Raw genomic sequence first — 27,069 nt, 5'->3', positions numbered from 1 at the left:
ACCCAACCGCCCGCGCCGAAGCAATCAAGCTCGAAACCCTCAAGAACCTCCGCGACGAAAACACCGCCCTCCTCGCCCGCCTCTCCTCCGGCTCCATCGACGACCTCAACTCCGTCCCCACATCCACCCTCCTCCGGACAAAGGACCAAGTCGCCGACCTCGAACGCACCATCGCCGACCGCGACAAACGCATGATGCGCCTCAAGCAGATCTGGGGCGCCAAGGCAAACGAGTTCCGCGAAGCTGTCGCCAGCCTGATGGGCTACAAAATGGACTTTATGCCCAACGGCCGCGTGCGCGTGACTAGCATGTTCTACCCCGGCGACGAGGAGACGGGCGAGAACAGCATCGTGTTTGATGGCGAGAAGGGCGAGATGAAGGTTAGCGGTGGGCCGAAGAGTCGCTTTGCCGGCGAGATTCGCGAGATGATTGATTATTGGGTGGATGGGAGGAAGGAGATTCCGTGCTTTTTGGCGGCTATGACCTTGGAGTTTTATGATCGCAAGTCGAGGGCGAAGGAGGAGGCTGCTGCTGCGGTCTAGGCGTAAGGGGTTCCGATATGTGTGTGTATGTACGGAGTTTGGGTGCTGTATTGGCTAATTAGTAGGAGTGAGAGACTATATCCAGATCGAGTTCTGTGGGATGGGAGGGATAAATACTCATGTCTTCGTCATTTACAGGGCAATCATCGTAGTTTCTACCTCTATATCAGACATGGATTACATACTCGACGCAACTTGCCAGATTTGTGGCTCGTCGACTTCTGCGATTTGTGGCTCGTCGACTTCTGCGGATGGATTGTCATATTCCAATCACGTGTTTCTTATATTTCTTATCTATCAACACTTCTGATGTCCGTATACTCTATAAGTTCTCTGCAATCTTCCCGGTCATGACACTAGCAAACGTCCCTGCAAGATCATCGCCTCCGCTAGAGGTAGCCGTCTCAATACCCAACAAAACATCTTTGATACCGACACCAATCGATTTCGATCCGGTCACCTCCTGTATCTCACCAATCGCCCTGCGGATATCTTCGTCCTCGAACTTGCTGCTCTGTTTCAAGATGTTCGCCAGCTCCTCTTGTTTATTGACGTTGGGCACCGCGATCTGCTGATTGAAGCGGAGGTTGAGTTGCTGCATGACCGAGCGCTCTGTGGTTGTCGCCAGAATGATCAGACGGCGATCCTTAGGCGGCTGTTTCTCCAGGAGGGCCTTGAGCGCCACGAGACAGGTATTGCTGAAGCGCGGGCCGACAGATACCCAGTCAAGGAGGAGCTCGATGTTGTCGATGACGATAACACTCATTGGGGACTTGTATGCGTCCCGGAAAATCTTATCGAACTGTTGAACTTTTTGCATTTCGCTATACCCGATCATGTCGCCGGGGCTGATCAGTTTGATAAAAGGGGCTTCAGAATCGATGGCAATTTTAGCCGCCAGCGCAGTTTTACCAGAGCCAGGTGGTCCATGAACAAGAACCGAAAGCATAGACGTTGCATTGTCGGTTGCCCGGACTTGATTTACAAACAAGCGGCCCTGCTGGAGGATATTGTCGATGAAGGGTGAATAGTGGATAATGCCGCGATTGATACGCTTCGTGATCTCTTCCTCTGAAACACCAAAGAGAGGTTTCACTTCGTCTAAAGCGTTGATGAAATCGCTTCGGTTTACCTTCATGTTCTCCACGTCGTCCTTGATGCCAGCCATAGTGCCGACTTTAATGTGTCGCGAGAATGCGAAACTGGATGCGGCTTTCACCAGACCACTGATTTCAGCTCCAGAAAAGTTCCTAGAATGGTCAGATGCGTCAGACTTCGGTACATGTTTTGCCTTACTTTGTCACCTTTGCGAGCTCCGCCAGATCTACATCTGTGTCCATTATCTTATTGGTCCTCATCTTTGTCGTGTGAATGTTAAGAATCTGATGCCGTCCGTGCTCATCTGGGAGCGATATTTCCATGTGGACCTCCAGACGACCTGCACGAAGCAGTGCCTCATCAATCATATCCATACGATTGGTCATACCAATCAGAAGAATGTTATTCAGTTGGTCGACTCCATCTAGCTTGGAAAGCAACTGATTGACAACAGAGTCACCGACACCAGTACCACCACCGGCACCACTACCTCTCTGCTTACAAACTGCGTCCAACTCATCAAAGATGATGATATGCAGGCCACTTTCGTCGCCCTTCTCTTTGTACTCTTTCTCTGCATCGGCAAACAGCTTCCGGATATTCTCTTCCGAAGCTCCAACATACTTGTTGAGGACTTCAGGTCCATTAATGACCTTAGGCTCCCTCGCGTTGAGCATTTTCCCAATTTGCCGAGCAATCAAAGTCTTACCAGTACCTGGCGGTCCGTAAAGCAACATACCTCGAACATGCTGAATTCCGAGACGATCTACTAGACCTGGGGGAAAGATGCGAGATGCAAAGGCCCTTCGAAAGATAGCACTAAACTCGTTGTCTAGACCACCTATGCCCATCGCTTCAAATTTAAAATCAGGCGTGATGATTGAATTTGCAGCTGGCCTCCTGTTCGACGGCTTCAGCTTGATTTCGCTCCGAGGGTCCTTGAAGAAGTCGATCTTGGTTTGATTAAACAAGAACCCACGAGCTTGAGGGTCTGATCGTGTTTGACCAGCTCCCGCACCCTGCTTCTCAATAGAAGCCAAATCCGTCAACTCGACAGACTTGACGTTGAGTCGGAGTGGAATATTCTTGTAGTCCATGAGTAGCGATTGCCCTGGCGCAAGCATTTGCTCTGAAAATGTTTTTATGACCTGCGCCGCGAGCTCATCCTGGTCGTACTGCGTATCTGTGCTCTTTCGGCTTGCGAATCCCACTTCTACACTAATGTTTCCCAAATACAACGAGTTTGGCCCGAAAGCATCGTAAGTCGAAACATTGACGATTTCATTGGGACCAAGTGTGATTCCGGCCCAAGTCCGTTGTGCATCTGTGAGCCCGATTTCCCGTGGCTGACACCCACTCGTAGGTCGAGCAGTCAGCACATAGGTGCCGTTGATAAGGATATATATGTCGCCTTGGGCTGAAGGGAAATCTTGCGGACATACAGCAGCGCTGTTGCTTTCGTTAGCTCCACGCTATGTTGCCTCACGGTTTGCGATACTTACAGATTGCCAAACGCAAAAGCATTGCCTCCAGGGCTTTTTATGGGTCTCAGCTGCACTACGTTCTCACTCTGGCCTCGTCCTTGTTGCTGTGGTGGTGCTCGTCGCGGGGGCATCCCTGGCTGGCCACCGTACTGCGGAGCTTGATCTGAATAGCCGCCACCCATTCGAGGATCATATCCACCTTGCTGTCTGTTCGGAGGGGGTTGCTGCTGCGGGGCTCGGTCGTAGTTGTGCTGCGAGGGGCGCTGAGAAGCATCGGGTCGTGAGCCAAAAGGATTTGGCATGGAGGGAATGTTGTTCCGATTGAACATCTTGAATTGGTGTTCACCACAGTCTAGTTCATAAGAGAAGTAGAGAGGTATGGGAGAGACGTTTTAGTGGTCAAGGCAGCAGGATGTTAGGGACAGGTAGCACGTAAGAATGTAGGTGGTATGCTTGCAGTGTTGCATAAAATGTATAGAACAACAAAGAAACTGCCAGAAATCAATATGAGTTTTCTGACAGAGGAGTAGAGAGGGGACGAAACTTCGTTACTGAAGGAGGTGATTTGAAGCAGTAGATGTTCGAGGACTTGAGGTTTTGTCCAGCGAGACAGAGCTTCAGCCTTACGTAGCTACCTATGTCCCCGCAAATGGAATGGGGTTGTCTGCCTCAGGCCACCATCAATCTGATACTCAATCTAGTCCGTTCCGGGTCATCAGAGTGAATGTTAAAAAATATAAGTTTCGCATTATTATTGATCTCACTTCCATGCTGCTTATGACTGTCTCATTAACTTTGGCTCGTACGGCCAATGACTAAACTTATCATCGGGAACGATGTGCGAAAGCGAGTTCTACAGCGCTAAACTAGTGGTCATTACTGCTTCAGCCTCAAAGATTTCATCTGCTTCTGACCGCAAGCCATACAAGGATCGCTTATCCTCATATACGGCATAGCACTGTCTCAGCCACTCTCCTGCTCCACTATTGAGTCAGCAGAGGGCCTCTGATCGGTTGGTCATTATGGACGCCGCATATGCTGTAATACAGCTACTGCTGGGTTCATATTATCGCCCCCAGCTAGTGTCGCTCTAGAGACGTCGGAGCGCAGCCTTGTGCTGAAACGCGTAGATAAGAGGCGCTGGGAGCCTCGAGTGGTGTGTTTGCTGGGTCTCTGCGGCCTCATCGTACTTCTAACCATGGGTGACAATTCAGATGTGCGGCAGGCTGAGCGTGGTCGCATTCTTGGTAGTCACGATCCAATCGAAACGCTACGCAATGCTCAGAAGGAACCCAAGCAGCGCAAATATTTTGATCAAAACTTGCAGAACCAAGCATATTTGACTGGTGATATTTTCGATAGTCTTACAATCAAGAAGTATCAAAATCAATGGGACATCACCACGTATGTTAGTGGTAGCTAAGTCAAAAGCCGGCAAGCTAACTTCCCTCCAGCAATTCCCACGAAGACGACCACCATTACATAAAGCAGGTCAAGAAGCTGTCTACCAGATGGCCACATTTGAGACTACTCGCCGATTTTATGGAGATTGGTACGACGCCTCTGCAATGGCCAGATTTGCGAATGAAGGTCGATAGTCGCATTGAGCGGTGGAGGCGTGTCAAAATTGCTCGACTTGACTACCTCAATGATGGTGTCAGGCCAGTGAGAACCGACTATGTTGACACCAAAAGTCTTCATAGTGGCCTCAGGGAAACTGATCTGGCCTCTGGAATGCGCCTCTACGTTGTTGAAGATCTCTCTCGCGATGTTATCGAAGCACTAGGATGCAAGTACCGCGTTGAACCAGAATTCTTCAGGGAGCACATGTTAGACTATGCGTGGTGTAATGTCCGTGATAGATGGGCACATCCACCGAAACTAACTTCAGTCCGCAAGAAGCAACGGTGGATACAACTTCGCTACGTTACGCCACGCTATTTCGAAAATGGAGAAGAGTTCAAGCTAGCAAAGGAGCAAGCAGGTCATTTTAACGTGGCTAGAAGACCGGATGATGATCAAAATGGCGAGGGCCACTGGGACACTCGTGGAACCGTCGTTGGTCTGACCAGATCGCGGGCGTCCTTCTGGTTGCAACCTGCTGTCCCCGGAAAGGCTGCAATTGGTAACCATCACATCGCTCGAATGGTACGACTCATATGTACTGATATTTTGACCAGGTATCATGCTAGTGGATCCCAGCATCAAAGCCGGAAATCCACTCTGGTATGGTTATCGTGATTGGGAGGAGACTCCGCTACCAGAAGATATAATCGCTCAGTCTAAAGACGGAACCTCAGTACAGGACAACACGAAATCCACGGCAGAACGCAACAATAGAAGACAGTCATCATCGAATACTTCTGACTCCTATTTCATGCCTGACCGTGGAGCGCCCCAAACGCCCCTCTTCGATGACGTTGTCTACTGGGCTGAACGGCCTGCCGCTTTTGCCCTGCCTCCTTCGCAGACGACGATCACTTCTGACTTAAGCAACAATGTACCCATGCAAGCCCTTATGCATCTGATCTGCTCCAACTGGCTTACTCTTGCGGAATACATCCGTACTCGGCTGATCCAGATCGATTGGGAGATTGCTTTTCCTGACGAGTTCTTACCAGCAAAGAAAGCCGGCGTCGATCCTCCTCTCCGGAAGCTTCACGTCTGGCGACGGCTAGTTCCACTGTATCGCCAGATGCTCGAGGAGCTGTTCAAACGGTTGGCCGATGTGACGCCACACAAGCGTTACATCGAGGCGTTGATGGATCCCAATTGCACTGTTCCGGATGCGAGAGACGCTCCTGACTCGTATCCTACCATACTCCAGGATTTTGCAGAGGCTCACTCGACTATGTGCGAACATCAAACACATATCGAACGGCTAACAAGCATCGTGACCGCTACTATATCCATCATCGACACTAGACGCGAGCAAGAAAACAATACAAATATTGCTCGCTTGACATGGCTCGCCACTTTCTTCATACCTCTAGGGTACATCGCCTCACTATTCAGCATCCAACCTGATGTGGGCGCACTCATAGAGAGTTTCCGCTTGTATTTTTCCGCTGCATTACCTATATCGTTTCTGATCATGGCTATTGCTCTTATCACGACGCAGAGTGCCGTCCGTGACTTTCTGAGACAGACGCTTGGCATTGAAAAGAAGGAAAGGACCAAGATATCGCAAACGAAACAACAGATTACGGATGGCTGGGCTACACGGTCAAACCCAGGCGACAGAATGGGCTGGCGGTTGCTAAAGAAGTCGAAGAAGCCCGCGTATCGTAGCTCTACCGAGGAAGCACACAAGAATACACTCCCAGGCGCGATACACAGAAACGATATCGGTACAAGTCAAGAGGTCTAGGTTCTCACTGTACTGAAAGCTCGGATCGTCGCCAAAGATGAATTCCAGGACGATGTTTAGAGACTTGGAGGGTTCAGTTATCAAAGCGCATCACATTATGAATCATCGTGTATACACGAGTTAGGTTCTCCTTCCTTATGCTGCCGCTTCCACGGTAGAGATTGCACTCTGTCTCGCCGGTACCTGAGGCGGCGCTACAGGTGCAGGAACCTCGTTTACACTGGCTGGCTCGATATAGTCCTTATGCCCATTCACTCTCAACCTCAACTTCCTACTCTCCGCATACACGACGCGACGCATGCGATTGGTGCCGCCCAGCGGCTGGTGCACCTTCAAGCCGTGCCAGCTATTGACTGTGATCCGGTCATCCCACCAAACCCGAAACTCCGGCAGCCAGCTATCCTGCGGCTCAAACTCGAGATAGCCAAGTTGCTCAAAGGGGTACTTGTTGGCGTCCCATTCGATGCCAATGTCGTCGACAGGCTGATCGTCGAGGTTCTGTAGCAGCTGCGCGCAGAAAGAATACGTGACTTTGTGCTTCATGTGGAAGTCGCGCAGGCCCTGAGAGATGATGTTGATCGGCTCGTTCTCTCCAATGAGCTTGTCTTCCCACTTCTTCTGCTCTTCGCCGAGTGGAAAGACGCCAAATTTAGCAACGTAGTCGCCAAAGCGGTATGCAGACTGCGAGTACTCGGGCATGGCAAACACTATATCGCAAGATCCATCAGCACGCTTTTCTCCCCTAGCCACCACACACATATCAGAAGTTACAAAAAAACTCACTATGCTGCCTCGGCAATCTCGCCGGCAAACACGCCAACTCTGCATCCGGCCTCGCCGCACACTCCTTTGCAAATGTAGGCAGGTCGTCCCAGTTGCGCTCCAAGCTGTCCGCAATCTCGTTTGTCGTCTTTGGGTCGCGCAGCTCCAACACGGGGTAGTTGTTCATGGTCCAGTCCTGCGTGTGCTTGTCCTCGCCCCAGATCTTCTCGCCTTCGACGCCGAAGATCTTCATGCCGATGCCGCGCGGCGCGGGGATGTTGTCGGGTACCAGCTTGGGCGTGAGCGAGGAGTAGCGCATGATTACGTCGTAGGCGCCTGGCTTGGCGAACATGCCTTGTGCGAGGTGGGCTGGGAGGTTGTCGTTGACGTAGAATTTGCCCATGACGCACTGGTATAGCCGTCAGTCAGTGAGCGTGTTGTATGCTGGGTGAGTGGAAGACAGGAATAGGGAACCGTGGAGCTGAAGGAGGAGACATTGTCGAAGAGAATGGAAGGCAACATACACCCTGTGTCTTCAAATGTGTTCCGCGCAGACAGTGATGGTGTTCGTTGAAATTCATCATCTGCATGCGCTGGAACTGATTCGATACTTCCTGAATCTTCTCCTTCTCGCCGGGCTGGACAACTTCCACGCCTGGGGCATCCCTACCATAGACCGGGGCCCTCCATTAGCACTTGCACATACTGACTGAAGCCGCGGGCGTCAAACTTACCATTTGATATATTTGTCCGACATTGTGACTATATATCAGATTCTCTTCTCAGTGCGTGTGTGCGTGTGCGTGTGCGTGTGCGTGTATTTATGGGTGGGTGTTCGTATCCAGCAATGAAAAACTAGCGTCCATCCAACAAATAATCACCAGAGGGTAGTAGGCAAGTTTCATAGATGAAGCACAGGGAGTTCGATTCTTTTAAAAACTAATACCATCGTTCCCAAGCCCCTCACGTCCTCAGATCGCCACCTCGATTTCAAATGTTCCGTCTTGCTAGAGTACGTACATCTGGCGATTCGGGAACCTTGTGATGGCTGTGATGGGTCCAACAGTGTAGGTCTAGAGCTCTAAAGGTCTAAGATTTCGATCAAGAGCTTCCCCGCAACGCGCTAGACACCCCGTTTCCCCGCAAACTGCCAATGTTAGGGAGGGATTCACCCGCGTAGTACGAGAGCATCTGGGGAGATGGGCCTATAGAAAGGTATCTGTTTGGTTGAGCTAAGCGTGGCCATCTCGGGCGTGCTTCCATCCATGTAGATCTCATCGGCTTCCTTGCCTGGGCCCGGTCAAACGGGTATCGATACACACTATGTGATGCTAGTATGCATTGGGGATGCAATCGATAGTCTATAGAACTTCTATTCTTATAGCGGTCTACACAACATCAATATGCACTGCTCATCACAATCGTAGCACACATACACTGCCCGAATCACAGTCAGGATAGGTCTCCGTCTCCCTCATTGTGATCCACGACTTCTGGATGAGTCTTGGTATCAGTGAGCTGCCTCGGGAACTCGCCTTCGCTTTGTGCTGGTCGAATGAGACTGCTGACAACCGAGACTGCCAGGGATGGAAGTCGGGAGACTGGCACCTGCGCTCCGTCGCTCGACTGTAAAATGTAAGCAAGTGCAAGATGATCTGAGAAGATGCCAACCTACTCTGCGTACACGCCAGTGCAAATGCTCTTGCAGATATGGTATTACCTTGTCCTCGTCAAGACTTTCGAGGCGTCCATTTTCCCACCTCGCACGAAGACTTCTTGTCAGCGGCACTGAACCAGTGATCAATGAAGGTCCCGAGTCTCCATGAGGGGCTTTAATGGAGAGAATAGCTTCCGTGCCAATGAGATTATCATCGTAATCCCAATCTGTCGTATCCTGACTGAAAGTACCTAGAAAGAAGTACACCGCAAAAGAGCCTCCACCAACGGCCATTTGGTCAATAGCAACGTTCGCATTATATTCAATGAAGTCAGCTGTCGGATCGTATACACGCGTGCCATTATCCATGCTACGTTTGCCGAAGCTCGGATTGTCGTTGTACAAAGTGTTGACGGCAGCCTTGATGTCTTGAATTTTGGGTAGCTGTAGCTCGACGTACGTATAGCCAAACACGCGGGTGTCGCGAACTTCGTTGGACGTCCACATCTCGTCCTGTGACTTCGGAAATGGATAAAGGGCTAATTGACCGGGTCAGTTTAGCAAATATCAAGCTGAATAGTGGCAATCATGTTGAGGGGTCAGCATGATATGGAGAAGAGTACGCAACTTACAAGAATTGGCATCCAGGGTGGAACGAACAGAGTATGCCCAGGTTCCAAAATCCTGGGATTGAGGTTCCACGTAGGTCTCGGGATGCAGTCGTTGCCAGATTGCTATCAACCGGTCCATCATGCTTGGAGAATGTTTAGCACAGAGGCAGGTTACAATGATTCAATACTCACGCGTGGTGTAACCAAAAAGAGGGATCGAAAGCCGACATGGGTGTCTCAGTCATATGTCCATGGGGGCCATTTGTTCCTCCAATAGATAAATGTGCCCAGCCATGGATCTCTTCGAAGTTATCTGCTTGACCTCCATGGTTACTGATCGCAGAATAAGTAGTATTCTTCCACAATAAGTTGAACAGTCGGTCGCGTTTCTGCTGTATACCAGTCGAGAATCTCTCTTCGGCAGCCTTGAGATCTTCGGGAGCATCCTCATTGTCAGCTGGGCTTGATGTTGGAGAACGCTTCGTAGAGATGAATTGGTATAGTTGATCCGACTAAAGATGGTTAGTAAAACTCTGACGAACCAGTGATACTTTCAGAACATTATCATTCAACTCATCCGGGTTATGCGGATGGAATCGATAGGAGTATAGTGGATTTTGGATGGATTCTTCTGTGCCGTTTGGCCGCTTGACTACTATTGTTTTGTTCGACATGATCTCCGGGATGATCGGTCCTGACTTGAGTGGAAGAGCCCAGTCCCAGTACGGAAGACGAATCGCATCTGCTACTTTTCGCTGCTGATCTCTTTCATCTCCTTCGGGAAATTGCCTCACAACATCTAGAATATGTTTGTAGAGACTTTGCTGTTCACAGTGTTAGGCTCGAAGACAGGGGAAATGCTCTGTATGTCTACTAACCTCGAACAAAGCAAGATATGGCCTGTGCCACGGGAAGAAAACATTGGAGAAGTGAGGACAATACCCGGGCGCTGATGCACCAGGCCTAGGGGAGATGTCTTGCCAGGACCTGTATGGAACACCATGGATACCTACAAACAAACCAAGTCAGTTCTCGCGAACAAAGCCGTGGTGAGATATGGAAAGATTGCAGAAGCTGTATAGTTGATGCGTATGCTATCACTGACCGGCGATCTCGAAATAGGAGTCTGGATCGCTCTGGTCCGTTGCCTGAAATCTTTCTAGCCCTTGAAGAAACAGATTCAGCATAGCCGTGTTCGCCGCCAGATCCCTCAGCTCCAAACGTGGACGTACGCCGGCATTTTTGACGCCGTGAACTTCGATCAATTCGCTTGCGGCGCTGAGCATGAAGGTGAAAAGAGTGATCAATAGAGAAGAATGGTGCATGTTGCCAGACACTGTGGGCGGTCGGTGAGTTTCCGTCTGTACAAGCCAGCTCATCGACTGTCTCGTGAGTGATGGAGGTGAAAGACAGGCCTATGCGTAGGGAGAATATCTAGGATTTGTATTATGGTCACAGACGAGGATCGACCACGTGATTAGGTATGCTTGGACTGCAGGGCGGTGACTAGCAGTGCCAGTCGTCAATCGTATGACGACGTGGATGCGTGAAGCAACGAGAGTCTAACAATGCCTGAGAGAAGTCAGAGATAAATGCCATGGAGTGAGGAGATGCGCACTTGCGAGCCTTTAAGGCCAACTGATCTCAGCGAACACTCGTTGGGAACAGGAAGGCACGACTGTTGCGGTGCAACAAAGGAAGGACGAGCTTCACATCCTGAGGTGGCAGTTCCGTTGTTGACTCCGGCCCGTGATGTGCGCGTCGCCGTTGCGACTCTGTGTATCCCGTTGTGATCTTCTTGAGATGAGTGAATCCAGCATTACAGTGAGTGGCCCGCTGGTCATGCTCCGTCTTGCGTCCCTTTACGCCTCTCCGCAATCAAGCACGGCGCCGCAATAGTAAAGCACGACGCCAGAACGACATATCACCCACTGTCTCAGCCAAAGAGATCCGCTCCGCCAGCCGCCAAAGGTGCCAGGAGCATCACGACAGTTTTGGTGTGGGAGTTAAGTGGGATCTTATCGCTTTGCGACTGCGCGGCAGCATCGTCAATGGCCTGTCGTGTTTCCTATAAACAAAGCAGCCAAACTAACGTAGGTCATTTGAGGCTTCGAAGTTAAAGTAGAGCTCTTTCTTGATATGTAGTACACGGTACACAGCATGACGCTTTTACGCCTGATGGTCATATGTGTCATGGTACAGTAGAACTAGGGTACACCTACGCCGTTTGAAGATTATGCCCAAGCTTGACAGGTCCAAAATATCTTTCAAGCCGATGCGCAACGCCATATTGGGCCATGGTTTCTCCTACGACCAAGATGAAACACCATAAATATCAAAGACGGCTGTAAATAAACACTGGGAGACTTCAGTTACACGTACACAAGAGCAAAGGACCACGAAACCCTCGAAGTAGTGCGGGTGTAACACACAAGTGACAAGTGGTAAGGCGTTGGCGTTTTGTGGAGCCGCAATACTGTCGTGCCCTACGAAGATATCTCATGGCGTCCTAATCAGCTGTCTGTTCTACATTTGGCTCTGGGATATGCTTGAGAGTTGGGAACCAATGAGCCTTGCGAATTGCAGTCCTTGGACACTGAGTCCGAGCTTCGGCGTCCAACAGATGTTTGATGTAAATACTTGACTGTGGCATGCCACGGTACGTTGATGGCAATGAGAAGATCCAATGGGTGCTTCACCATGAGCAATATTATTGTATGGGTATTGATCTCGAGATCAAGGATGAGCGTTGTCGCCAGAATTTTCATGATGATCTGCAGGTTGGAACGCATCCCCGAATGCAGAATTGTCTAGATCGAGACCAAGCTCGTCGCCATCATTTGTGTACTCCGCAAGCGCATCACCGGCGGTATCCAGATCGTCAAAGCCACCAAAATTCGAATCGAACATGCTTGGACTACCCTCGTGTAGATCATCATTAGTCGAAGTCATTGCCGCAGGCTGCTCGGTGCTCGCCCCTTCTGTCGTTGTGGCAGTTGCATGTACTTGTTGTTCGCTTGCTGTCGTGCCTGATTGCTGACCTCGCTGGCCACTTTCTGCTGAGGCTTCATCTACCATCACCCAGTCAGCCTCACCCTCATTAGGTGCACCGCCGACCTCGGGCATGTCCACATCCATATCTAGCCCGTCCAGGTTCTGGTTCGGATCAACATGGGCCGAGGACTGGGTGGCCGATTGCGAGGGAGCTTGTGACGCTGCGATGTTGGCCTGAGGAGTTACGGCTGCAGACTGTCCCAGGTTCCCAGACTGCGAGACTGGCTGGCTGTGAGCTCGCGTCCCAGGGGTGTTTACCGCAGAATTCTGAGTGAATTCATCTAGAAGACTTGCTGCTGTGTTCTCACCATCCATTGCTGCCTCGTTGAGTAATGTACCTATATCAGTGGCGTCACGGTACACATTCTCTTGCTGGGTACCATGCCCGTTCATGTGAGGTTCAGGATCCTCACTCAGTCCTCCTTTGTCAACGACGGTAATGTCCTTCTTGGGTCCGATAATTACACCGAGTGAGTTCTCGACATCTTTGATGATTTTCTCAACCTGGCTATTCGATGCGACTGGACCCCCCGTTGAAGATTCAATTGAGTCAGGTGCGTGATGCTGCGAATTTGGCGAATTGTCCAAGTCCCATACCACATCTCGGAGACGGCGTTCGCCTTGGACGTATGTTTTTGTGCGTTTGAGATCCGCTATCTTTTTGCTGTGCTCAGCCTTCATTCGTTCCATCTCCGCTTGTCCATCCTTCTCGTACTCCTCTACTCGTTTCTTGAATTCTTCATACTGGGCCGGGTCCAGTTTCCGGTAGCTTCTCACCGACTCCCCTTGAGCAGCACCGCCCTGCTGTCGAATGGGTGACTCGAAGATACCGCTAGTCAAAGGTGCTAGCTCACCTACCAATCCGAAACCTATGTCGATCGGCTCGATCTGCCCAGCAGCATAAGGGGATGAGTAGATCTCCTCCATCCACTCATGATGCTGCGTATACCTCATCTTGCTTATTTCTGATGGTGTGAGATGATCAAGTAGGTCACCGTACGTCGTATTTTCTTCTTCAAGATCATCTGTATTTCCAAGAGGTTGTGGTGTGTTGGGTGCAGTAGTTCCTGGGATATGTGGAGGCGGACCTTGTCGCTGACGTTTCGCTGGCGATGGACCCATGCCTGGACCGTCCCTCCCTTGGTAGAAAGGCTGTGGAGGTCTGGGCATCTGATTTGGTCCATACATTCCTCGATTCTGCGCGCCAGACATCTGTCCGGCATGTGAAAATTCGACTTTGGGCCAGTTACTACGATCATGGAGCATGAACTCTTTTCGCAGGAGTTGCCCTTGTCTTTCGAATAGTTGTCGATCTCTTAGCATTCCTTGAGTCTCCATGTTTGGGGGAATGCGTTCAGCGGGGAAGCGATATTGTGGATCTGTTGGGCCATAATGTACAATCCATAGTTGAGGGTCTGGATTGGGCCCGTTGGGTTCGACGGAGGGTAGCTTATTGACAATATGAAATCGAGTCCGGCGATGAGCAGTAAAAGGCTCCACACCATATCGGCAGCCTGCTTGATGAATCCATACCTCCATAGTCTGTCTTCGTTAACTTGTGTCAGAAAGGTGGAATAATTTGACACGTACATAGCCGCCGATATTGGCTGTGAAGCTTTGTTCTGGGTCTGCCCATATGTAACCATCGCTGGAGAATCTTGCACCTCGCTGAGGCGGCTGCCAGGTGAGGAATGTACTGCCATCGGTAGGGGGTTGCTGAAAGTACTGCCAGGCCATGGCGGCTCGGCCACTCACAATTCCCGGTGCATGTTTTAGGTGGCCAAGGGCTTCATCCGGGGTGATGGATGCGGTGACAGGAAATCTATGAGAGGAGATGAGGTGAATATGTGGAAGCTGAGCCAAGCTTGTTAGTATCTCTTTTCCACATGCGCTGCGTGCTTTTACTTACGACATGAGGAGGCACGCTCGAACTTGGGTCTCCCATTTTTATGCACGTCGAGAGCTAATTATAGCCTGTTGTTGGTAGCATGCAACAGCTGTCAACGCAGAGTATTAAAAAGTGTCTGTGTAGCTTTGATATTGATAGCTCTGAATTGGATCGAGGCTGGGAGCGGCGCGAGAGGAGATACGCGCGACACGCTAATGTCGTGCACGAGCCATGGATGAAAGCTGCAATTGCGCCGGAAATTCGTTTATCCGCCCGTTGCTGCCTCCTCACAGTTGATATGGATCATTGATGAACAGCAGCAGTAACAACAACCATTCTTAAATGAACACAGCGTTTACCTCTCTCGCCCAATTCACTTGTTGAAACCAGCTGCTCCTTCCGCCACAGCGTGTGTCGGAGACGGAGAAAGCTACGTCCCGAAAAGCTTTACTTCGTCACAACCCATCGTAAGTCTACTACTCTTAGCAAATTCTACAAAGTTATACCGATCGTTCAACATGTCAAGACAGTCAAATGAACCAGGTCGCAGATCTGCGCAAAATGCCTTCCCGCATCCACTACCCTTACGTCCATCCCGTCTTCAATATGGGGTCCCACATTTTCCAAATACCGGGTTCTATCGCAATGCATTCAATGCGCCTAATCAATTTATGTCTAGTTACCGCTGCGGCCCGTCTGGGATAACGATGGCCTCTGGCTCAGCAACTCCCTCGGGATATCAGTCGCAACAGTCGAATTATCAAACCCAATCTTCGTATCCACAACAATTCTATCAGCCTCAGGCACCAGGAAGCGCATATTCGGCTGCACCCGTCATTCAAAATCCATTTCCTCTGCCTGGACAAGACAACGCCAACGGATCAAGCCGACAGCCATACGATCCTGAGCTTGAGGCCCAGATTGCGCAATGGCAGTCTGCCTACGTGCCTCGGGATGACTCAGCTTTTGCCAGAAATGGAGCGAGAAACGAAGTCAGTCAGCCAGGAACCTCGACACCACAAACGAACGCTGATAACAGCACAAATGTCCACCAAGGGACAAACAAAGTTGCGGATGGCAGACCGGTCACAGTTGTTCGACATGGTGCTGGCAAAACGTGGGAAGACAATTCGCTGCTGGAATGGGGAGATGATCCAAGACTATTCGTTGGTAATCTTGCCGGAGAGGTCACAGACGATTCGTTGTTAAAAGCATTTTCGAAATTCAATGCGGCAAAAGCGCGAGTCATCCGAGACAAGCGAACTACCAAAAGCAAGGGATACGGGTTTGTCAGCTTCAAAAACGCGGACGACTTCTTCAGCGCCGCGAAAGAGATGGTTGGGAAATACATTGGGAGCCACCCAGTCACGATCAAGAAGGCCGAAAAGATTGCTACACCGTCCGTTGTGCGTGATCAAAATAGTAAGCACAACCATAAGAATCGTAAAGGAAACTTCCGCGAGGGTCATGCGAATACTGGCGCTGGTGTACGTAAGCCTCAAAAGCCCAAGGGACCGAAGTTGCTTGGCTGAGTGCGGATGCGAGCCACATCGCACGAAGAACGTCAAGACCCTGGAGGGGCTCTAGAGATGACTTGTATATGTCATCACATACTTAGGTCCGGCATACGTCAAAATCGGGGAAATGTAGCTGGTAAATGACATCCAATGGATCAAGAGAACAAAAGTGTTGCACTTAGCCTATACCGTCCATGGCTAGGAAAGAGCAGGAGATACGACAGGGCCTTTGGGGAAAGCAAGTGATCCTAACTGGAATGATCAAATGAGGGTGATTCGGTGTTCAAATCTCCTGGAATACGTCGAAGAGAGCTTCGAGGAACAAGCAGCAGCACTGCCATGTACCTAGTAGGTATTCAGGATATTTAAGACCTTACATAATCCGGACTTTAATACTCCCTAATCTCCTACCGCAAGTCCGTGCACTGAACAGGCCGCGATAGGTTTAGCCTGTCCTGTGCCCCTCGATCCGATAACGAGAAACACGTGCCCCGCATTCGCAGTCAATCATCAGTAATTAAATACCGTGATGTCGTGTTTTGTGTATTACTACTGCCTGTAAGCATGCATCATAATCACCATCGTTATCTTCTCCCGAATACTCCATACACCTGCACTTGACAGGACATGGAACTGAGTTGTACTTGACACTAGCGACTCTTTGTGTGTTGAGATGCCATATTCTGCACATGGTCCGCGTCGTGTTGTCGAAGTTTCCTCTCTAGCAATCGGATTGAAGCGAATGATATGGCGGCAAGCAGGCAAGGTAGTATGAGAGCCATGAATAAGCTGGTGGGCTACATGCGGGTCAGTTATTCAGCCAACAGCCACTTATCGTTGACAATGCTGGCTCCGCAAAGCATAGGCGACATCATCTTAGCACCTTGTCCTGCTTGTATGTAGCCCAGGTCTAGGTCTAGGTCCAGGAGTAGTCAAGCAAACCCTATGCCGGTGAATTGATTGATCGTGATAATTACTGCGGGAACTTCTGTTCAGTATAATCCGTGGATACAGTGCTAAATTTGAACCCTTGGTCACATTCGTCATAAATTTTCCTGGCCGTTCCCTCGCCATCCGCGACCTGCAACCTGCGACCTATCCCAGTCTCAGCATTCCACTCCACCGCCGGTGTCCAGGTAATCCGGGCCCCACGTTGGAACCACTCCGAAAACTTTAGCCTGTCCTACGCCATCCATCATCTTTCTCACCCACATCACAACTACTTCCACCTTTACTTCGACTACAATCCATCCTCACTCTTCTTTTGCCTCCCAGTTCTAATAAGCCTCCATCAAACACACAATTCAATATGGCGGACCAGGCTGTCGGTGATTGGGGTTTGATCGGCCTCGCGGTCATGGTGAGAAGCTACCCCACTATGCTCTATAGCAGCCTTGAGGACTCGCACTGATTCATTCTTACTCTAGGGTCAAAACTTGATTTTGAACGCTGCAGACCACGGCTTCACCGGTTAGAACCGATACTCACAGAGTAAAGATGGCAGTACTAAGCCCGAATAGTGGTTGCCTTCAACCGTACCGTTTCCAAAGTCGATCGATTCCTTGAAAATGAGGCCAAGGGCAAATCAATTGTTGGCGCCCACAGTGCAAAAGAGTTTGTCTCAAAACTCAAGAAGCCCCGTCGCATGTCAGTCATAATTCCTTTTCCTAAGAGGCGACTGGGTAACTCAATTTTACAGGATGATGTTGGTACAAGCTGGAAAGGCCGTCGACGACTTCATCGAGCTTCTACTTCAAAACGGAGCGGAAGAAGGAGGTAAGTGCACGCTGTATTTACTTTACTTGATCTTTGGCTCATTCCACTAGATATCATTATTGATGGAGGCAACTCCCACTACCCCGACACAAACCGCCGCACAAACTACCTGAAAGAGAAAGGCATCAGATTCGTCGGATGTGGTGTCTCCGGTGGTGAAGAGGGTGCTCGATATGGGTTTGTGAAAAGCATGATATTTGCTGACGAGGAGACTGCTGACAAGGCACAGGCCTTCAATCATGCCCGGAGGAAATGAAGAGGCTTGGCCATACGTTAAGGTATGTCACAGTCGTTTCCAACTGATGAGTTATTGCTGACTTCATGGAGGATGTTCTACAATCAATCTCAGCTAAGAGTGATGATGAGCCCTGCTGCCAGTGGGTAGGCGACGAAGGTAATTCGGTACAATATATTTTTATATAACCTTGAGCTAACGATGTATAGGTGCTGGTCATTATGTCAAGATGGTCAGTTATGACGTAGGCCAGTCGTGGGTACCTCTCTTACACGTTACAGGTCCACAACGGTATCGAATATGGTGACATGCAGCTTATTTGCGAAGTAAGTATATCTCGAATACTTGTCCCTCATATTTCCTTTATACCCTTGATAATGGTTGATTCCATGATGGCATTTGCTTTTGGACTCCCACTGCGTCACACAATGAAAGCCTTACAAGCAAAAGGGAAAGAGCTACGAAATTGTAGCGACACATGCTTTGCACAAGCTGACAGTATGATAGGCATACGATATCATGCGCCGTGGACTTGGTCTTACCAACAAGGAATGCGGTGCTGTATTCGCCGACTGGAACAAGGGCGTCCTAGACAGGTGAGGCAGTTCTCGTATCGAAAGGACTCTCTGACAGAGACAGCTTCTTGATCGAAATTACCCGCGACATTCTCAACTACACTGACGAAAATGGCACTGAGACCCTCGATGTTATCCTCGATTCTGCTGGGCAGAAGGTAAGAGCTACCGGAAGGGTCAGCATACTAAAAGCTAACAAGCTAGGGTACTGGTAAATGGACTGCCATCAATGCACTCGACCTCGGACAACCGGTAAGCGAACTTCGGCAGGGGTATATGAAGATCCTGCTGACACGCTTAGGTGACACTGATTGGTGAGGCCGTCTTTGCGCGATGCTTAAGTAGTTTGAAGGAAGAGCGTGTTCGTGCCTCTGGTCGTCTCACTGGACCGAAGCCTGAGTTTACGGGCGACAAGCAAGCCTTCCTCAAGAACCTCGAGCAGGCCCTTTACGCCTCCAAGATTATCAGCTATGCTCAAGGGTTCATGCTGATTCAGAATGCCGCCAAGGAGTACAAGTGGAAGCTGAACAAGCCAGAGATTGCCCTCATGTGGAGAGGTGGCTGCATTATCCGCTCAGTCTTCTTGAAGGATATCACCAAAGCCTACCGTAGCAACCCTGACCTCGAGAATCTCCTATTCGATGACTTCTTCAACAAGGCCATCCACGATGCTCAGGCTGGATGGCGCGATGTCGTCAGCAAGGGTGCCCTATGGGGAATTCCCACGCCGGCGTTCAGCACCGCCTTGAGCTTCTTTGACGGTTACCGCACTGCTAACCTGCCTGCCAACCTCCTACAGGCCCAGAGGGATTACTTCGGTGCCCACACCTTCCGCAGCCGTGTCTCCGACAATGCCACTTACCCTCAGGGCCAGGATATCCACGTCAACTGGACTGGGCGAGGAGGTATGTGAGAGTGAACTAAATTTGTACGTGACATGCTAACATGAATATTAGGCAACGTCTCCGCCAGCACTTACACCGCATAGAAAGCAAGATTTCAAACCGATCTATGCTATGAATGGGAGTCAGAGTATCGAGCAAATGGTTGGTATGCAGAAGCGTTTTGGGCAGAGAGCAGGTTTTGCTGAGAATATAGAAGTGACAATACCATAGCTTTCTTGCCAGGCGACTCGTTCACCACTAGCTGTGTTTGCTGTGACCCCAACACCCATTGCTGAGTTACCTCCGGGTGTCGATCATCGGATTGATTGACTAGTGTCATATTGACATGTCACGCACAGATTTAGCTCATTCTCACATAGCTCCTTAGGTACAACAGTCCCACCCTCCAAACAAAGCTTACCGCTCTACATCCCCCTTCATGTCCAACTAAATTCTACAACCTCATCTAGAAGTTCCACAGACGTCCTTGAGCCACAATCCCAATCCCAAGTCCAAGACCAAGCACCATTCCAACATCTCTCACAAATATGCACATTCCAGAAATGCCCCCCCCGTCCCTTGACGCCGAAACAAGACCCTTGAAACGAAAACAGAGCAAAGCCAAGTAGAGCACAGACATAGCAAGGCTTCAAGAACGACTGTTCCTTTATTTGAAACAACACATTCCAGATTAACAACAGGTAAAGAACGTGGTGGAAGATAAGGCCACTAATCTGGACTTGGCTGACTTGAAGATGTAGCAGTCTATTCGGGAAAACCACCTCCCGAAAAAAAAAACCGTATTATCAATCCATTCTTCCCCCAGATGTTATATTTCTAGGGTGTTATTATGTTTGGCAATCGCTCCTCCCTTCAAAATTTAATATTTTGGGAATTTTTTTTTTTTCTAATTTTTGAATTTTTTTTTTCCGAAATGTAATAATTACATATTACTATAAAAAAAGGTTTTTGGGTATGCTTGTGCCTTGCTTTGCGTTGCGTTGCTACCTTGCTTTAAGACTCCGTGCGCCGCGTCCCTACATCCATCCGGATCCCTACTCCCGTGCAGCCCTATTTATCCCTACATCCACAGCCACAGCCACATCTACACCCACCTCTACGAAGAAGAACAGAAAAGAAGAAGAAGAAGAAGGACAAAGAAAAGACAATGATTAGATCTATTCCGCCCATCCCACCACGCCCTACTCACCCACGGCGTTCCCTTCCCTTCCCTCCCTCCCTCCCTCTCTCCCTCCCTGCGCCCGCTCAAACCCCCAAGCCACCATGAGACAAGCCAGGACAAACCTGCGCGTGTGATCACCCGGGAGCCTGCACGATAATGATGGTCTCAGTGACGGTCTTTGCCGGCTCGGTGACGGTGACGTATACCACGCTTAAGTCTGGTTTGGGGGTGAGGATTACGGGTGGGGCGGAGGGGGGTTTCGTTGGGGATTGGATGGGTGGTGTTGGTGGTGGTGGTTGCGGTGGTGTTGGTGGTGGTGGTTGCGGTGGTGGCGCTGCGGAGCTTGGAACGGGGGGTTGGAGGATGCTTGATGCTGGTGATGGTGTCGCTTTCGCTGTGGAGCTCTGAAGGGGCGTTTGGGGGATGCTTGATGCTGGTGAGGGCGCGTCCGGGGTTCCGGCTGGGACGTAGGTGAATGGGGGTGGTGGGGCGAGGAGCTGCTCGTTGGGAGAGGAGGAGGAGGGTGGAGATGGCGTGGGCGCGAGATCTGGAGTTTTGATGTTTGAAGAAGGAGGTGTTGGGCCGGGATTCGTGACTTGGACAGTTGTGACCTCAGTGACGAGGATGATTTTTGACGACAGCGCGAGATCGGATGCGCCTTTCGAGACGGCGGAGGACAAGGGACTGGGAGTTGACGCCGGGACGGTGACGAACTCTGTTTCGTGTACGAAGATTGTGCCGATGGGCGTGAGGGCGTTTGAGGATGGAGTAGGCGTGGGCGTGGGTTTTGGTTGGGGAGTTTGGGGAATGCTGCTGACTGCGACGGCAGCGCTTGAGGCGGCACTGGACACAAGGCTACTTGGAGATGGCAATGAGCTAGATGGAACTGCCATGGAGCTTTGCGCGACGCTTGAAGGTCTTTGTGCTGCTGCTGATGTTGGCGCTACGGCCGGTGGAGGTGCAGCAGACGGCGTGAATGGTATCCTCGTGGTGATCAGAACAGTCACTGGGTCTTGCACTACTGTCTTGCCGCCGCCTGGAGTGTCAAAGGTGCCACCAGGAATAACACTTGTAATGACTGTGCTGATGAGAGGAATGATGACGATGGGATCGCCTTGTCCTTGACGTATCCTGCTGAGATTCAGTATATGGTTCCATCATTGTATGCGACAATACGTACTGGACATGCTGCTCTGGTCCAGGTAATGGAGCAGCAATTCCTAAGGTAAAAGCTGCCAGCAGCGATATGCAAAAGTGAAAGACATTCATCTGGTCAAATGAGACAAATCTGGATGGAGGAGAGAAGAAACCAGGCCAAAGACGTGACCGACAAACACAACAGCAATGAAGAGCAGTCAAGAAAGCTGCGTGCTGAGAGATAACAGAATATGAGAAATGATCATCGAGGGAAGAGTGCAATAACCAGACAAAGAGGCAAAGAATATAGTACTTGCTGGAAACACGCCGCCTGGAATGCTGAGCGAGGCACCATGATATTGAAGCTCTGTAGCCCCCGTTTGATGCAAATATAGAAGGGTGTGCCTCATTGGGTATCGCATAATGTTCAAAGGACCTCTCGTAAATTATCAATGCTCTCCTTACCGGCCCTAATAGTGGCTATGCAGAGTTCATTCGTGTAGACGAAGTGTTGTGAAGGCTGAAGCTCGCCTTTCGTGCCGGCGCTACATTTCCAGAAGCGCGTCGAGATCGCGTCGCTAAGGATTCCGATTGGCCACATGCTGAAACGAGTATCAGCGCAACGCTGCTCTGCGCCATTCATATGCCTGCGACCAGTCAATACTGAAAACAAGAATCGTTCCAGTCGACACTGAACACCAAAATAGCTCCTGTCAAGTTGGCCAGCCACTAGCTTCGTACGTTCGCGGCGTGAAGCGCCAGACAGTTAGGGCCAAGTCGCACTGTAGCACGTTTCAGAAATCACCAGTGATCTAGCAAAAGTTGAATGGCCATTTGATTGCGCGGCCGACAGATTGTAGAGACCCGCAACTAGCTGAAGGCGGTGGATCGGAGTCTATGGTGCTGAGGCATATGGCCGCCGCATACTCGACCTCAGCTACATGGTCAGCAACACGCTCTTCTGTAGTCATATCAGACTCCCTTGCTTCCCGAGACAACATATGTGCATCTTCCCCACGCGTGAATGCTAGTATGCCAACCCAAAAGACTGATCCAATTGCTGCCAGGCCTTCTGTCTGGTCCATAGGAGTGTACACCTAGCGGAATCAGGTCGTCGCTCGCAGCGACGGACAATCTCATCCACCCTTGCGAAGAGGTATTGCGGTCGCAACCGCAGGTCTAACGTTATTCGTGGTGGCTGACCTCCCCTTCCGCGCAAGGAAGCCTTCCAATATCTTCTTCACCTGCGCCAGACTCCTATCCTTGTCCTTGGGTGCCTGACAGTCCTCGACCCGATATGGAGGCTTGATCATGACTGCATCGTTGACGATGATTGAGGCTTCATGCCAGCGGCAAGGGAGACTGAAAGTGTATTAGTGACTCAGAGCATTGTATCATTCAAGAAAATGTAACACGTACGTCCTGGCTATAGAGTCGAAGATGTCTTGGCCTTCTTTGCTAACGGCTCTATTCTTCGTGGCCTCCTTCTCCTTCAATTTCCTAACAGCTGCCTCTTCGCGCTGGCTCAACGCAGCAGTGTCCAGTTTGTCGATTGGGGGCTGTACACCTGCGAATCCATCTACAGCGCCTTCGGTGCGCTCGGCTGGACTGAGGACAGTGAACGAAAGGAGGTGGCATATAGGTATGACATGAAAGTTGCCGGGCTGAGAGAACGCAGAGGTGCTTGGGTTCGGTGGAGGTGGCGCTGTATTGATGGCGAGCAGGTTCGTCTCAGGGGAGACTGCAAAGATTGTACCCTCGTAGGCGGTATTATGTGGCGCCACCGAGACTTTGACTCTGTTTTGCCCATGCGGTCAGTGATAGTTTGATATTCCCGGCAATCTGACAATGCATCGAGAGTCGTGTCCAATTATTAGGTCTTGCTATTCCAGAGACTGGTACGTACCGCGCTCCGACAGCTTTGTAGAGGACGTCGCCCATATCGGCCAAGTCCTTCTGCGCCCCACCTGGCTTTGGTGAAGCAAGTTTCCCAGATACCGAGTTTCTCTTGTTTTCTGCCATGGTCTGCAGTTGAACAGGATCGAAAAGAGAGTATACTTTTCAGATACGCAAACGCGCGCGCCTCAGATCTGTTGACGGACACGCATGTAATCAAGGCAAAGGAGCGACAAGAAACTGGAGGTAAGGCGCAAGCTCAGGTGGAGAGGAGAGGGAGACGCAGGAAGGGAGGGATTTGAGCTCTGCAGCCCAGCGCGTCGTAAGGTGACGATGCAGACAGTGACGAGCTCCAGCAGCAGCCGTGTCGGGTGCTGTTGATGTGGTGTTAGCAGCCTGAGGCAGGCGGCGCTTGCGCTTGTGTTGGCGGGTTGAGCCGTGCTGATCCATGGATGTGCACGTGCATAAACAATACTATTCATTCACCGCAAGTCGATAGGTCACTCTGAGTCCAGGCCTTGACATCGCAGAAAGCTTAAGCATTACAAGGAGTCTTTCAATCACTATTGATCGATCTACTATACGAGTTGCCTGTATACGTCTTCCGCAGATTATTTGCAAAACTATGGCTATGCCCTCTGGTCGCCCCCCCTCCCCTTGCACCATATACCAAAAGTCCGGTCTTTCTATGCCCCCAAACGCCAGTAAATGCTTATAACCTTCGCTACAATGCAACGCCAGCTTTCTATCCTTTACCCTAGATGAGTTCCCCTTCACCGTCATCTTCGGCATCGGAGAACTCAAAATCCATCTCCTTTTCGGCTTCCTCCGCTTTACGCTGCACCTCAGCCAAGCCACTGATTTCCTCCACCCATCCTTTTTCGTTGATGGCCCTCTTCACGAAATCCCACCCGTCCTTCTTGTACAAATCCAGAATTTTGGGCGAACATGCACTGCAGCAGTCATATGGTTTGCCTTTGATAACAAGATGTGAGAACGTGGAGAGGTAGCCACGGATGGTGTGCGGAATCAGCCCGAGTGGATGGTTGAAAAGTGTTCTCGATGCCGCTGTACTTGAATTCTGGACCTGGGCTGCGCCAGATGATGCGCTGGAGTCTGCTGGCGCACGAGCTTGAAGCGGATGCTGAAGGATCGAAACAAGGAGCTCGACAAGAAGAGCAGACGCCATTGGAGCTATCCCAGGTCTAGTAACAGTACATTGTTGATCTAGAGTGGCATCTTTTAGGGACTTGAAGAGTGTCAGCACTTGCACTTAAATCTGGGCCTGGTATAAGGGGTAAGAAAATCTTACATCGGCAGGCGCAACGACGTCATTACAAAAGTAGCACCCAAGCTCTTCTTCGTTTGGACCATTTGCAGGCAGGCCTTGCCGCATCACTACAAAGGTGTCGAATCCAAGTGCAGCATTCATGACAATCTTACCTTTTGCTTTTGCCATTACTGTGGGTAGCCATCTGCTTTCTCTGGTGTCCATGAGTAGGAAAATGGCATCATGCTCATCCATGAGCGAGCTCAGGGTCTCGTAATCGGCCTTTGTCTTATTCTCATCCGTTATTGGATGTCCAGCCATTGGCACAGTCATGACATGTCCTTCGGAGTCGACACCTGGGTATATCTCCTGTAACACTTCCGATGCGCGCCATGCCTTCTTCGCACCACCTTCAAGGCAATCCTTGAAATCAAAGAGGGGCTGACGGACAGGGTTCGAGAAGCTGACGGTGGCATTGTCTACGAATGTTATTTTCCGGACCCCCCAGCCCATGAGATTCCGCGAAACATATGAGCCAAGTGTCCCCGCCCCGAGAAGAAGGCATTTCGTATTCTTTATTATATCAAGATCTAACGAGGGTGCGATTCGCCACTTGATGAGTTTGAGATTCAAGTCTACAGCCTGATCTGCAAGCTTTTGGGGGTCCATGTATGCAGCCAGATCGACAAGGCGACTGACCATCTTGCCATCCGCATTTCTCTCCCAGCCGATGACCTTGGGCATGAGCGAAGTTCTACTTTGACTCGTTGGTTTGAAGTCTTCCATTGTTGCCGTAGAGGATGTAGATAATGTGAGTATGATGCTGTTTGCCGTATCGCGCCTTAAATGGGTGTCTCTGTAGCACATGATCTGTACCATTTTGAGCTGCCACTTGTACTTAATAAGGACTAAGAGATTCCGGAGCATCCATGCAGGAACGTCGGGGTAAGTCGATGGGTCTGCAAAGCAGACAAACTGGTCTTCAGACTGCACGTCTCTGAAAAAGTCGTTCTCGTAGCTTGAGAGTGACCCTACTGCCCAGGAGAATCCAAGTTCTTCCGTCATTGGCGTCTTTGGAGTCTCTGGTCGATCTTCGCCTTCAGGGGTTCTGTGACGAAGTCTCTTCGCGAGGAAGAAGCCATGTTGTCTACTGTCAACCCCGTACTTCCAGGTCTGTACAGCATCCACCAGCCCAGTGGTCTCTTTATGCCCCAGCTTGGTGTGGCCGGAACCGGGTGCTGTGCTCATGGTCCATAAGTTATCTGTCGCAAGAGCAGGGAAGGCGAAGTGGTAGGTGAACTTGTATTTCTTCAAGTCGGCGAACGATATGGCGGTGAACGAGGCTAAAAGGGACGGGCAAGAATATATAGTTCCATCGCATATCGCGTCCCAGATCTATGTTCAGATATGAGCAGTATCCACTTGAAAGATGCAGGGATCATACCATACGCCCCGCGCGCTCTACTATAGCCCGCCTCTCCAAGTTTCTAAACTCTTCGATCGTATTGACATTCTTGATAGTACCTTCGGCGCGTAGATAGCCTGACGTAGTCCTAGATAGAGTTGTTAGCAATCATGTTATAGATGCAACCATTTCAACGAACGCACTCGTCGGTTGTAAGTGCGGAACCGTGAAGCTGCATACGAGCTGATCGACTTGGCGCATCGCTGGGTCTTATTTCGTAGAGACCAAGGACCTTACGAGCAGAGTCGTCGAGTTTGTCATGGTTGATTTTGAGACTTGCTAGAGCCGCGTAGAAAGCGAGCTCAATATCGGAGGTCCACGGAGCATATTGAAGCTTGTATTCCGTCATGGTCAGATAGATTATGTAGTTGATGTGAGGTGTAGGAGGGCAGTTTGTTAAGGATAATGGGAATCTGGAGTGGATTTGACCACTATACCGGCGCGTGAGCCTGTACCTAAGCCTAGAGAGCTCTCAGGCGGACGAGCACGAGTGAATGAATGATCGAGGTGTTGGAGGGGTCCTGTCTCAGTTGAGGCGTCATGGCGATCTGGGACACGGTCGGTGGCGGGGAAGCCGGAGCTTAATTAGTTCTTTAAGTTACGCGCATTGGTCCCTGAACCACGCCGAGTCCCAGGGTCCACCTGGGCTGGGCAGCTGCCTGTAT

The 27,069-nt window shown here is 50.4% G+C and overlaps 10 protein-coding genes across 10 annotated transcripts; 3 read left to right on the top strand and 7 right to left on the bottom strand.

The window, feature by feature from the left end:
- Nucleotides 1-713: 713 nt before the first annotated feature.
- EJ05DRAFT_463414 (AAA-domain-containing protein) lies at nucleotides 714-3,852 on the bottom strand. The gene is made up of 3 exons (XM_033742716.1): nucleotides 3,143-3,852; nucleotides 1,839-3,089; nucleotides 714-1,792 (listed from the first exon to the last, which is right to left on the bottom strand). Exons 1-3 carry the CDS (start codon nucleotides 3,451-3,453, stop codon nucleotides 865-867), a joined length of 2,490 nt encoding a protein of 829 aa, XP_033602481.1. The 5' UTR covers nucleotides 3,454-3,852; the 3' UTR covers nucleotides 714-864.
- Nucleotides 3,853-4,133: 281 nt separating this feature from the next.
- EJ05DRAFT_319687 (uncharacterized protein) lies at nucleotides 4,134-6,562 on the top strand. Its single transcript, XM_033740749.1, has 3 exons — nucleotides 4,134-4,528; nucleotides 4,579-5,249; nucleotides 5,305-6,562. The coding sequence occupies exons 1-3, from the start codon at nucleotides 4,323-4,325 to the stop codon at nucleotides 6,492-6,494; spliced, it is 2,067 nt and encodes a 688-aa protein (XP_033602480.1). The 5' UTR covers nucleotides 4,134-4,322; the 3' UTR covers nucleotides 6,495-6,562.
- Nucleotides 6,563-6,629: 67 nt separating this feature from the next.
- Nucleotides 6,630-8,013, bottom strand: EJ05DRAFT_499217 (heme-dependent catalase; the record flags this gene model as incomplete). The annotated part of the gene is made up of 4 exons (XM_033746798.1): nucleotides 6,630-7,201; nucleotides 7,278-7,665; nucleotides 7,781-7,922; nucleotides 7,991-8,013. 4 exons carry the CDS (start codon nucleotides 8,011-8,013, stop codon nucleotides 6,630-6,632), a joined length of 1,125 nt encoding a protein of 374 aa, XP_033602479.1.
- A 695-nt stretch (nucleotides 8,014-8,708) lies between these two features.
- EJ05DRAFT_499216 (Di-copper centre-containing protein) lies at nucleotides 8,709-10,849 on the bottom strand (the record flags this gene model as incomplete). Its single annotated transcript, XM_033746797.1, has 7 exons — nucleotides 8,709-8,882; nucleotides 8,932-9,452; nucleotides 9,546-9,667; nucleotides 9,717-10,036; nucleotides 10,067-10,348; nucleotides 10,403-10,533; nucleotides 10,630-10,849. The coding sequence occupies 7 exons, from the start codon at nucleotides 10,847-10,849 to the stop codon at nucleotides 8,709-8,711; spliced, it is 1,770 nt and encodes a 589-aa protein (XP_033602478.1).
- Nucleotides 10,850-12,260: 1,411 nt separating this feature from the next.
- Nucleotides 12,261-14,523, bottom strand: EJ05DRAFT_499215 (DUF1750-domain-containing protein; the record flags this gene model as incomplete). Its single annotated transcript, XM_033746796.1, has 3 exons — nucleotides 12,261-14,120; nucleotides 14,169-14,432; nucleotides 14,488-14,523. The coding sequence occupies 3 exons, from the start codon at nucleotides 14,521-14,523 to the stop codon at nucleotides 12,261-12,263; spliced, it is 2,160 nt and encodes a 719-aa protein (XP_033602477.1).
- Nucleotides 14,524-14,793: 270 nt separating this feature from the next.
- On the top strand, nucleotides 14,794-16,433 carry EJ05DRAFT_475043 (uncharacterized protein). The gene is made up of 2 exons (XM_033743723.1): nucleotides 14,794-14,933; nucleotides 14,993-16,433. The coding sequence occupies exon 2, from the start codon at nucleotides 15,174-15,176 to the stop codon at nucleotides 15,996-15,998; it is 825 nt and encodes a 274-aa protein (XP_033602476.1). The 5' UTR covers nucleotides 14,794-14,933; nucleotides 14,993-15,173; the 3' UTR covers nucleotides 15,999-16,433.
- A 772-nt stretch (nucleotides 16,434-17,205) lies between these two features.
- Nucleotides 17,206-19,841, top strand: EJ05DRAFT_475041 (decarboxylating 6-phosphogluconate dehydrogenase). The gene is made up of 14 exons (XM_033743722.1): nucleotides 17,206-17,343; nucleotides 17,411-17,453; nucleotides 17,504-17,630; nucleotides 17,683-17,759; nucleotides 17,810-17,936; nucleotides 17,989-18,037; nucleotides 18,087-18,153; nucleotides 18,204-18,226; nucleotides 18,276-18,320; nucleotides 18,502-18,590; nucleotides 18,634-18,727; nucleotides 18,774-18,821; nucleotides 18,871-19,474; nucleotides 19,526-19,841. The coding sequence occupies exons 1-14, from the start codon at nucleotides 17,293-17,295 to the stop codon at nucleotides 19,555-19,557; spliced, it is 1,476 nt and encodes a 491-aa protein (XP_033602475.1). The 5' UTR covers nucleotides 17,206-17,292; the 3' UTR covers nucleotides 19,558-19,841.
- Nucleotides 19,842-20,770: 929 nt separating this feature from the next.
- EJ05DRAFT_499212 (uncharacterized protein) lies at nucleotides 20,771-21,905 on the bottom strand (the record flags this gene model as incomplete). The annotated part of the gene is made up of 2 exons (XM_033746795.1): nucleotides 20,771-21,767; nucleotides 21,817-21,905. 2 exons carry the CDS (start codon nucleotides 21,903-21,905, stop codon nucleotides 20,771-20,773), a joined length of 1,086 nt encoding a protein of 361 aa, XP_033602474.1.
- A 757-nt stretch (nucleotides 21,906-22,662) lies between these two features.
- EJ05DRAFT_319239 (uncharacterized protein) lies at nucleotides 22,663-24,057 on the bottom strand. Its single transcript, XM_033740748.1, has 3 exons — nucleotides 23,680-24,057; nucleotides 23,193-23,570; nucleotides 22,663-23,135 (listed from the first exon to the last, which is right to left on the bottom strand). The coding sequence occupies exons 1-3, from the start codon at nucleotides 23,793-23,795 to the stop codon at nucleotides 22,910-22,912; spliced, it is 720 nt and encodes a 239-aa protein (XP_033602473.1). The 5' UTR covers nucleotides 23,796-24,057; the 3' UTR covers nucleotides 22,663-22,909.
- A 160-nt stretch (nucleotides 24,058-24,217) lies between these two features.
- EJ05DRAFT_475038 (autophagy-related protein 7) lies at nucleotides 24,218-26,955 on the bottom strand. The gene is made up of 4 exons (XM_033743721.1): nucleotides 26,548-26,955; nucleotides 26,384-26,492; nucleotides 24,982-26,334; nucleotides 24,218-24,918 (listed from the first exon to the last, which is right to left on the bottom strand). The coding sequence occupies exons 1-4, from the start codon at nucleotides 26,751-26,753 to the stop codon at nucleotides 24,427-24,429; spliced, it is 2,160 nt and encodes a 719-aa protein (XP_033602472.1). The 5' UTR covers nucleotides 26,754-26,955; the 3' UTR covers nucleotides 24,218-24,426.
- Between the last annotated feature and the right edge of the window lie 114 nt (nucleotides 26,956-27,069).

The sequence above is a fragment of the Pseudovirgaria hyperparasitica genome (genome assembly GCF_010093815.1).
Source record: "Pseudovirgaria hyperparasitica strain CBS 121739 unplaced genomic scaffold EJ05scaffold_5, whole genome shotgun sequence".
NCBI lineage: Eukaryota > Fungi > Ascomycota > Dothideomycetes > Acrospermales > Acrospermaceae > Pseudovirgaria > Pseudovirgaria hyperparasitica.
This window is presented reverse-complemented; position numbering and strand designations above follow the sequence as displayed.